This window comes from Periplaneta americana, chromosome 12 (assembly GCF_040183065.1).
Source record: "Periplaneta americana isolate PAMFEO1 chromosome 12, P.americana_PAMFEO1_priV1, whole genome shotgun sequence".
In the NCBI taxonomy this organism is placed as follows: domain Eukaryota; kingdom Metazoa; phylum Arthropoda; class Insecta; order Blattodea; family Blattidae; genus Periplaneta; species Periplaneta americana.
The window spans coordinates 44,484,811-44,497,007 of NC_091128.1; the positions used below are offsets into that span (position 1 = coordinate 44,484,811).

Genomic DNA, 12,197 nt, shown 5'->3' on the forward strand with positions numbered 1-12,197 from the left:
CACCCTTAATCTCTGTTCCTCTCTCAAAGTGAGAGTCCGAGTTTCACAACCATACAGAACAACCGGTAATATAACTGTTTTATAAATTCTAACTTCCAGATTTTTTCACAGCAGACGAGATGATAAAAGCTTCTCAACCGAATAATAACAGGCATTTCCCATATTTATTCTGCGTTTAATTTCCTCCCGAGTGGCATTTATATTTGTTACTGTTGCTCCAAGATATTTGAATTCTTCCACCTCTTCAAAGGATAAATCTCCAATTTGTATATTTCCATTTCGTACAATATTCTCGTCACGAGACATAATCATATACTTAGTCTTTTCGGGATTTACTTCCAACTCTATCGTTTTACTTGCTTCAAGTAGAATTTCCGCGTTTTCCCTAATCGTTTGTGGATTTTCTCCTAACATATTCACGTCATCCGCATAGACAAGAAGCTGATGTAACCCGTTCAATTCCAAATCATCTCTATTATCCTGAACTTTCCTACTGGCATATTCTAGAGCGAAGTTAAAAAGTAAAGGTGATAGTGCATCTCCTTGCTTTAGCCAGCAGTGAATTGGAAAAGCATCAGATAGAAACTGGCCTATACGGACTATGCTGTAAGTTTCACTAAGACACATTTTAATTAATCGAGCTAGTTTTTTGGGAATACCAAATTCAATAAGAATATTACATAAAACTTCTCTCTTAACCGAGTCATACGCCTTTTTGAAACCTATGAATAACTGATGTACTATACCCTTATACTCCCATTTTTTCTCCAATATCTGTCGAATACAAAAAATCTGATCAATAGTCGATCTATTACGCTTAAAATCACAATGATGATCCCCAATAATTTCATCTACATATGGAGTTAATCTTCTCAAAAGGATATTCGACAAAATTTTGTACGACTTCAACAAAAGTAATATTCCTCGAAAGTTATTACAGTTAGTCTTGTCTCCCTTCTTAAAAATAGGTACGATTATGGACTCCTTCCATTGTTCTGGTACAATTTCCTTTTCCCAAATTGCAAGTACAAGTTTATAAATTTGGCTAGATAATGCGCTTCCACTCTCTTGTATTAATTCTGCTGGAATTTGATCGATACCTGGAGACTTGAACTTTTTTCAGATTTACTATCGCAATTTCGACTTCAGAAAGTGTGGGTTCGGGTATAAATGGCTCAGCAGTTTGTATTTAAATTTCGTCCTGATCATTTCTATTTGGCCTATGTATATTTAGTAGTTGCCCAAAATACTGTTTCCATCTATTCAGTATTGAACGAGATTCTGCAAGCAAGTCACCATTCTCATCCTTGATCACTTTTACCCTGGTACTTAAATATTTAACTTCGTAAGAATAATTTATAATCGGACAATATTACAGGTAATTGCGGAACAAGCCGAATTGTGTAGTTTAATGTTTAGGCGAGAACTGCACAATTTATTATATTACTAGCCGTACCCGTGCGCTCCGCTGCACCTGTTAGAAATAAATATAAACTAATTACATAATTAAAATAGGACGTTTGATCCAGGGAACAATTTTTACAACAGCGCAAGATAATCTGCTTCGCTCATTACTCAATTTTTTTTGCATTGCATTTATTGCATATATATTTTATGTATTTTAACACGATTCAATTGAGCATAGTTAAAATTTGAATTATAAAATAATGGATTGCTAAACTAACGTACTATTACTGCATACTAAATCAATACACTCTCGTTGTTCGTTAATTCTCTGAGATTAAAATGAGTGTACATAAATATTACTTTAAGAAATACAGAAAACGAATGTACAAAATAGCCTATCAAATTTTCTGTGCATAAGAAGCTATTTTAATCTTACCTTCCTCGATTTACTCAGACGTTACTGTAATAACGTTATAGCATTATGTCCATCTAGAGAAACTATACTTTCAAATGGTGAAATAATTAATGATACAAATCGGTTAATTTAGCTTCTGATATTACTTCATACAAACACAGAAACATTCTCTGTAGGCTATGTTTAATAGCTTTTGATTGTTGATGTCCAAGGCCCCTGTTTCGATTGTTGTTGTCCAAGGCCCCTTATAGACGAAGTCATTTGTTCTTAATTCATTGCACCGTCTTAGATGGCGTTATTTTAATTTTAAAACTCATTTATCTCATTAAATATCAGTCCTATCAAAATTTTGTAAAGAATAACACTTATCAGAAATCATTTTTAAAGAAACGTTTGTTATGTAACATTTTTTACAAAAATCAATAATAAGCGAGATATTTCGATTTATTTAATTCAGGCCCCCTTATAACCCCCATTTTAAATAAAGTATTTTGAATGCCATATAGCCTAAAATCTAAGTTACAACGAACTTAATTTATATTCCAATTTTCATATAAATCGGTTCAGCCATTATCGCGTGAAAAGGTAACAAAATAACAAACATACAGACAGACATACAAACAAAAGTTCAAAAATGCGATTTTCGGTTTCAGGGTGATTAATTATATATGTTAGGACCAATTATTTTTGGAAAATCGAAAATTACCAGAAAAATTTCGGCTACAGATTTATTATTAGTATAGATTTGTTACTTAATGAAGAATACATAAATATGATTTTGAATTTTCCATAGTTTCTAAGAAAAAGGCGCAATTGTGTAGCTAACTTTCCATTATATGGTACTTACATATTAAACATGCTTCATTAAATTGACTATAGCCACTATAAACTTAAAAGTCTGCATGATTAATTTTATATTTTTATGATCATATACAGTATAGAAAATCTCATGAAAATCCATACTGGGGTTGATCACATATGACTGTTTAAGTTAAAAATCAGTATAGCTATAGTATACAGTGCCAGTCCCTTTAACGACATTGGCCGATATTAATAATGTACTCACCAGCTGATACAAGTCCTCCCAGTAGTCAAGCGTCACCAGTCTGAACACAGAGAGGAAGGCCCAACCGAATGTATCGAAACTGGTGTAGCCGTAGTTGGGGTTACCTCCATAACCTTGCAGGCACGTGTAACCAGGGGGGCACATTCTAAACAGAAAAGTAACGAAAACATACCATTTCAGTGATTAATCGTTTCGTTTCCATGATGAATGCTGACAACTCTGAACAAAGCATTCATGATACAAACAAAATGCATTTGTAGTAGAATGTCTTTAGAAAATACTTCATAGTCAAAAAGAAAGCAGGCTATTCACGTGGAACATTTAACTGGTTGGTGGTTGTGTGGTTTCAAATAATCGCAGATCATCGCTTGGTAAGATTCATCTTAGCATAACCATAAAATAAAGAACTGGAACTTTCAATGAATATCGTAACCAGTCCAACAAAATAAATGCAGCATTCACCGTTCAAGCCACCAGTAATATATTGAATGTAATGATGATATTCAAACTTAATTTATTTATCGAATGGCTTGCTCCTGCTAAGAAGCTATGATATGTTGCAGCTTGCATCGACGCACTACCGCTAAGGAGTATGATGCGCGTAGTGCATTACACAATATTACATTTTTCCGAATAGCTACCCACTTAAATATTCCATATTAAAACAACTTTAAATCATATGTTCTTAATACCTGTTCATCAATTTTGTATGAAGGTACATATGTGCTTCTGTACGTTTTTTCGTAGGTACGTATGTATGTTTATTTGTGGACCTAGAAAAGGCGTTTGACACAGTGGATTGGAATACACTGATGCAGATCCTAAAGAAAATTGGCGTGGATTGAAAAGAGAGGAGGCTGTTTAGTAACTTTTATATGAAACAACGAGTCAAAGTAAGGATAGGAGGAGAAATGTCAGAAGGAAGTGAAATAGGGAGAGGAGTACGACAAGGGTGCCATTTAACACCTACCCTGTTCAACATCTACTTGAAGGATTTAGTGAGGAACTGTTTTTAGAACATGGGAGGAGTGATAGTAAGAGGAAGAAGAATAAATTGTATAAGATTTGCTGATGATATGGTGTTGTTAGCAGAAGAGAGATGATACTAAGGGATATGCTATTGGAGCTAAATGACAGCTGTGAGCAGTATGCAATGAAGATAAATACCAACAAGACGAAGATCATGGTCATAGTAAAGAAAATAAACTTGCGAATTGTAAATGAGGCAGTAGAGCAAGTGGATAGCTTCAAATATTTGGGGTGTACTATAAGCAGTAACATGAGCTGCTGCCAGGAACTCAAAAGAAGAATAGCAATGGCAAAGGAAGCTTTTAATAGAAAAAAGAGCATCTCTGCGGATCTCTGGAAAAAGAACTAAGGAAGAGACTAGTGAAATGCTTTGTATAGTATTGTATGGGACAGAAATATGGACATTACGACGAAGTGAAAATGAAAATAACCAACTAGAAGCATTTGAAATGTGGATATGGAGAAGAATGGAGCGTGTGAAATGGACAGATAGAATAAGAAATGAAGCTGTGTTGGAAAGAGTGGATGAAGAAAAAATGATGCTGAAACTGATCAGGAAGAGGAAGAGGAACTGGCTGCGTCACTGGATGAGCAGAAACTGCCTACTGAAGGATGCACTGGAAGGAATGGTAAACGGGGCAGAAGAAGATATAAGATGATAGACGACATTAAAGTATATGGATTATTTATTTATTTAACCTGGTAGAGATAAGGCCATCAGGCCTTCTCTTTCTCTCTACCATGGGATCATATGAGAAGACAAAGATGAAGGCAGAAAATAGGAAAGACTGAAGAATGCTGGTTTGCAGTGAAAAACCTGTCCTTGGGTAGAACAATATGAATGAATGTATATACCCTTGTACGTACGTACGTATGTATGTATGTATGTATGTATGTATGTATGTATGTATGTATGTATGTATGTATGTATGTATGTATGTATGTATGTATACGTACGTACGTATGAACATACGCATACATGCCTGAACCGGGGAAATTGTTTGACCAGACCAGCCCTGCAGTACTGTAGCTCCTGAGAGCACTGCTATACTCCCCTTTCTTACCCACCCACCTTTTCTACCAGCGCGGTCATGACGTTCTGCTCGGCTGCATTAACATTCATTCTCGCGGCGGCAGGTATACAATACGCTATCAAGAATTACAAATGAACAGATAATAAAATCCTTAGGAACATACCTTTAGAAATTAAGAGAAAAATGAATGAGGGAAATAAATAAATTAAGAGACATGTAAAATAAATTTTAAAATGTATGTGTGCTAATAATGTAAGAAGGTCTACCTATGCGTATCGTCCTATTACTAGTAAAGCCGATTAAATCCACTTTTTGTGTATAATAAGTTAAGTACAGTCCCCGACATGTCTTTCCGTGCTCTGTATTCTACTAAAATGAAATAAGTCCGAAATGTTGCTTGGAGCCAACAAACCAATTACTTTATTTGAAGAATTTATTATGATTTTTCGTGCATTAATAAAGTTTTAATTCCTGTTTTTACAAAACTTGTATTACTGGTCTTAACTGGTTTTACTAATAATAGGACGATAAATAAATTGTACGTTGATAAGTGAGTGATAGCTATATGACCGGATGTCAATGTTTCATTGAACATTGTAACGCACTCCAGCCAAATAAATAAATAAATAAGTAAATAAATAAATAAATAAATAAATAAATAAATAAATAAATAAATAAGTAAATAAATAAATAAGAAATTAAGTAAATAAATAAATATGTAAATAAATAAATAATAAATAAAGAAGTAAAGAACTAAATAAATAAATAAGTAAATGTATAAATATAAACAAATAAGTAATTAAGTACAAAGTAGGCCTAAATAAGTAAATAAGTAAGTAAATAAGATAATAAGTAAATAAGTAAGTAAACAAACAAACAAATAATACGCGTACTGCAGTTTAAAGAGAACTGGAACATGACAAAATCTAAACCCGTGAAGGAATACTACTTCCAAAGGAAATAGGAATATGATTATTTTGTAGTTGAAGGCGAAAGAATTGCTTGTTTACTGTGTCCCATCCAATTTATTTCCACTCGTCATTTCAATATTAAACTACATTTCAACAAAGTCCATATTAAGAATTATGGAATGCACAAACTTTCGGGTAAGTTCATTATTACGAACTGTATATTGATTATTTATTTATATACTGTTAAATTAAGGACGTCACTCGTTGTGTTCATTTTGAATTGAAATTAATAGTGACTTTCAAGGTTCATTACTTAAATGCTATAAATTTATGTTTCCGTAGGTGATGATAGGAGAAAAGTTTTCGAAAATCTGAAACAGGTTAGGAGCAAAGAAATCTCAAAGAAACTACCGACAGGAAATCTAGCATAATTGTAAACCTTGAAACGAGATAACGCATTATAAAAACAATGAATTTATTACAATCCTTTTTGAAAATTACATGCCACCACTGATGGAACTTTGACGACAACCAAAGGTAAATAACTCTACGCGGAAGTCGATCATCCCCAATAGAAGTGGAGTGAGGCTGACGTCATATTTCCTCTACTTACGTGTTCTGCAGGCCTGGTCCAGACTATCGCGGTCGCTCGCATTACGAAACATGATTTCAGTAGAATAGCTGAGAACATTATGAGTAGTATCGAGGTATACAAAGCGAGGACAATGCTTTCTTTCGTCAGAAATGAAAAGAAAGCTTTCGCCTTACTGGAAGTCCTCTATCCAGGAATTTCTATTTACTAGCATTTATTCATGCAAATGCTTATCAATCTTACGAGTATATATAATTATATGTATTACCATTAAAATAACAATCAAGACACACAGCATCAACGTTTCTCACTTGCCTGTTGTGCCTGTACAAATTCATAATGCTTACATAATAATTGTTACTACGATTGTATTTTGGTTCCAAATATGCGGCGTTTCGTAACACGTGGGACCCAATTCATCGGTGGATAGGGGACACAAAAATATTGCGGGACCAAATTCCGGCACACAGGGGACGCTGATTTAACCTCGGCAATTGGGAGCGTTGTTAAATAAAATATAATAATTATAATTATTAATCCACAATATGACAAATTGGATTCTACATGTTACGACATAACCTGTAGTTTTGGAACTGTTTAGTTTTCCTCTATGCAATAAGACTGAAGTCCTTACCCGGCTCCTGATGAATTTCCGCACAAGGGATACTCTATCCAGTCATCAGGAATGTACCAATGCGCTGGAACAAATCCACAGAATGATCAACATCTGTACAGTACAGGAGAAATTAGTCTAATTACAAAATATAACCTGAATACGATCTATTGTCTGTCAATTTTCATATCGAGTTATAATTATAAGAGGGTTGCAGCATCGGGATTTTTTATTTTTATGAGAACGAAAGCAGTCTCTTTGTATACATGTCCTGGGAGCCTGCCCTTATGGCGAAACATTGCGTATACATAGGCACCATGCAATTAGAACTAAATTGGCCGTTGCCCTTAGAAAACTAAAATACATCGTCTATGAAGAAGTCCACGGAACCGCCGACAATGGCAGTAACAGACGAATTGGCATAATCGCCATTAGCGAATCCCTGTCTCAGGGTATGATAATCGACCCCACCATCAGGTTTGAAACGTACAAAGGACAGCCCGAAGAAGTACACGAGGAGAAACAAGCAATCTACGTTCCAACCATCCCGTATTATAAAGATAAATACCAACTTCACGATATCAGTGTTACGGGATTGATGTTTGGAGCAAGAGGAACGATACCCAACTTCTCTTCTAAGTTCTGTAAGACCCTAGGACTGCACAAATCTTTTCTGAATGAACTGGCCCTCCTCATAGTTAGAGAGTCGGTCAAACTTTTACGGAACCACCTATATGGACTCTAAATCAGTGTATGGAAAAAATTGACGCACCATTATCATTTTCTTTTTCCTTCTTAGCTTTCATTGATTCTTTACTTGAATTTTTTTTTTCTTCTGTAAACTGCCATTGTTTGTTTGTGTATTTGTTTGCCTTTTTTCTTACTCTTTTAGCTCTCATCATCTATTTGTTCTTGTATTGTTTTGTATGCTTTGTCTAATGGCAGCCTCTAATTTGAGGAAGCTCTGGTAAATAAATAAATTAAAAGGAAATAATTCATATTTCTGTTAGCTTTTTAGACTGGAATTCCTTGAAATAGCGAAAGACATCTTCGAATTTTTTATTAACGGAATCAGCAGGTTGAAAATCGTTAATTATAGTCTTTTCAATCAAGTTGTTTTATGCATACAACTTTAAACTAATTATATATATATATATATTTTTTTTTTGTTTAATTTCTTTTTTATTTTGCTAATAATTGTAACATAAAATATTGTGACAGCCACGTCGAATGTCGATCACGTGTCCCACACAAGGGGGGCGTGCGATAGACGAAGCGAGCTCCGTGGAGCGCTGAGGGCGCGGCGCGGAGGGGAGACGAAATGATGGTAGCTGCGGCGAGGCGCGACGTAAGGAGACGGCGACCGCGGCAGAGAGGGGGAAGTAATGCGCCTGCGACTGAGGGGAGAAATCCAGAGAATTCGAGAGGCGCCATCTTCTCGGCATCTGCAGAAATTTCCAGCATCGTACTTTCCCGAAACTATGGTTTAGTTATAAATACGAGACGCAAGCTAGTTAGTTGCAGTCGTTGCTAGTTTTGGACAGCAAGGCAGTCTTGTGTAGCAGTGAAGCCAGCTTCGAGACCGGAGTTCGACTTGAGTTGTGTCCGTAACTGTGGGAGCCGGAAGTCCTGAGTTTGAGTGCAGTGGACCGCATTTGGAGGACCTGAGTTCGAATTTCAGTGGACTGTCTCTGAAGTTCTGGGGTTCGAGATACGGTACTGTGAACTCGAGTGTCTGAGCTAGAAGAACTAGCCAAGGCAAACGAACTGTGAACTGAGAACTGACAGTTATGATTTGTAAATAGTGTTTTGTGAACATTAGTTAAGATTAGCAGTACATTGTTGTTCTCAATAATCCAAGTAAATTGTCATTGTCGTCTGTGGAGTGCAATAACGAATACTGTGTTACTGTGTGGAGTGGAAATCCCATTGTTGACGGGAGTGTTTACATTCAATTATAGAAAGTGATTATTGCCGTAACAATAAAAGTTACATTCTTGTTTTGTATTAAAAGCTACAATATAATATATACAGAAAAAATTTAGCTCGCCCCTGAAAGAGTACAACTCGTGCTCAGGGGCGGATTCCTGAATTGAATATATATATATATATATATATATATATATATATATATATATATACACATTTTAATAATAATAATAATAATAATAATAATAATAATAATAATAATAATAGATTTATTTAAACTGGTAGAGTTAAAGTCACAAGCCCTTCTCTAACACTGAAGTTGGAGAAAAACTTCGATACAAAGAACATTATAAATATATACGAAGAATTTCATCATTCTATCAGTCAATTAACATGTATGGTATTTCATTACTTTGTGTTGAAGTTTCAAGTCCTTTGGTCCAATGTTTTCTGAGACGATATTATGAATAATTCAAATTTGAATTCGCCCAATTTTGTTTCATTCTTCATCCGGTAATATGCAATATATCATGTGATTCTAAAAACTATGTTTTCTGTGATGTTTTGAATATAATTCAAACAACTATATATTCTGAGATGTTTCGAGTATTATTCTAACAACCTGTATCTTCTATTGTGTTTTAAATATGATTCCAACAACTATATCTTCTGTGGTGTTTTGAATGAAATTCTAAGTATTATCTTCTATGATGTTAGATGTTTTAAATATGATTCTAACATCTATATTTTCTCTCGTGTTTTGAATATGATTCTAATACCTTTATCTTCTCTCATGTTTTAAATATGATTCTAACCACTATATCTTCTTGGTGTTACGAATATGATTCTAACATATCTTCTCCCGTGATTTGAATATGATTCTAACAATTATATCTGCTCTCGTCTTTTAAATACGATGCTAACAACTACATCTTTTGTAGTTATAGATATGATTCTAACATCTATATTTTCTCTCGTGCTTTGAATATGATTCTAATACATTTATCTTCTCTCGTGTTTTAAATATGATTCTAACATCTATATCTTCTTTGTGTTATGAATATGATTCTAACATATCTTCTCCCGTGATTTGAATATGATTCTAACAACTTTATCTGCTCTCGTCTTTTAAATATGATTCTAACAAATATATTTTCTTAGAAAGCTTTGTGATAGTATTCAGATAAGTCAAAATACAATATAATGTAATATAAAAATATTTATTTTATTTGTTCAGTCTAAATGACTTATCAATATTGATAAGTCTATCTTCTCTCGTGTTTTGAATATGATTCTAACAACTATATCTTCTCTCTTGTTTTAATATGATTCTAACAAGTACAGTATGTTTGCTCTCGTGTTTTAAATATGATCCCAACATCTGCAGTATATCTTTTATGGTGTTTTGAATAAGATTCTAACACCTATATCTTCTCTCGTGTTTTGAATTTGATTCTAACAACTACCTATACCGTCTGTGGTGTTCTGAATATGATTCAAATAACTATTATCTTCTGTGTTGTATTGAATACGATTGTTACAACTAAATCTCCTATGGTTTTGTATATAATTTATAAAACTGTATATTTTATGTTATTTTCACTACGATTCAAACAAGTACATCTTCTGTGTAGTTTGAAGATGATTCTAATAACTACGTCTTCTGTGGTGTTTTGAATATGACTGTAACAAATACATATCTTGTGGTATTCGAATATGATTCTAACGACTACATCTTGTGTGGTGTTTTGAATATGATTCCATCAACTGTATCTTCTGAGGTATTATAAATATGATTATAATAAATACACCTTCTGTGGTGTTTCGAATATGATTCCAATAACTATATATTTTGTGTGGTGTTTGGATATCATTCTAACGATTATATCTTTTGTGGTTATGAAGCCTTCCCTAGTACAGCGACACACAAGAATACTTTTGTATAAAACCTTAGCTAGACCTGTACTATGTTATGTAAGTGAAGCATGGACAATGAGAAGTACGGATTATCAGCAGAATAACGGCCCGTGAAATGAAATTTATGAGAGCAACCCTAGGATATAGTCGCTTGGACCACAAAAGAAATGAGGATATCATGCAAGAACTTCAATTACAACCAATCTGACAGTTTACAAGCAAGAACCAGCTGCAGTTAAAAAACCATATCCAACGAATGAATCGGAATAGACATGGTTCAATACCGTCCCCGGGAAGAGACCTTTAGGCCGTCCATAAAAAAAGGTGGATCGAGAATGACTCACCGAGACCGTAACGGGCCTTGGGCCTTTTACTTGTTTGGATGATGATGATGATGATGATCTTCTGGGGTGTTTTCATTATGATTCTAGCAACTATAAATTCTGTGGCATTTCTAATATGATTCTATATCAATGTGATTTCGGGTAAGGTATCTAAAGGTATATTTATGTTAAGATGTTTGTCCAAAACAAAGTGCTATTAACAGTATATTTTTCATATCTTCATAGCCATCTTCAATATGGTGTTTTATTATGGGGGAATCATAGTTTATCTTTTAGTATTTTTTAATTACAGAAGAAAGCAGTGAGAATTATTTGTGGTGTTGGACCAAAAGAACATTGTAAACCTTTATTAGAATCCTGTAAAATTCTCACTCTTCCATCGCTATATGTATTGCAGTGTTTGTTATATACCAAAATGAATATAGATAATTTCCCTTTGAACTTGCATTTTCACGAACACCATACGAGAAGTTGTAAAGATATAAGACTTGATTTATGCAGATAGGAGACTACACAAACCAGTTTTTATTATATGTCTCTGAAGTTTTATAATAGCTTACCAAATTAAACTAAAAATTTAAATTATGATTCATTAAAATCGTTAATTAAAAGAAAATTGTATGAACACAGTTTGTATAGCATTAACGAATATTTTAACTTTGCAAATAATTTTGTATGATTTTATTTATATTGACGTTGCTATGCATAATGTCCAAGCAATGAAGTAGCTGTCTGTCTGTCCATCTGTCTGTCTGTCTGTCTGTCTGTCTGTCTGTCTATCTATCTATCTAATAACTATATCTTCCCTTGTGTTTTTAATATGATTCTCAATGATATATTTTCTCTCGTGTTTTGAAATAGATTCTAACATTCTCTAGTATTTTTAATAAGATTCTAACAACTATGTTCTATCTTCACTGGTGTTTTGAATACGATTCTG

General features: G+C 33.9%; 1 protein-coding gene across 2 annotated transcripts in view; it reads right to left on the minus strand.

Moving 5' to 3' along the window:
- Positions 1 to 12,197, minus strand: part of LOC138710361 (sodium channel protein PaFPC1) — a 177,181-nt gene that overhangs the window by 133,186 nt on the left and 31,798 nt on the right. For both annotated transcript variants that reach the window (XM_069841199.1, XM_069841200.1), the window contains exons 7-8: positions 7,089 to 7,152; positions 2,889 to 3,033 (exon numbers count right to left, since the gene is read on the minus strand). In XM_069841199.1, coding sequence (XP_069697300.1) covers positions 2,889 to 3,033; positions 7,089 to 7,152 — 209 coding nt within the window. The remainder of the gene's footprint in view (positions 1 to 2,888; positions 3,034 to 7,088; positions 7,153 to 12,197) is intronic.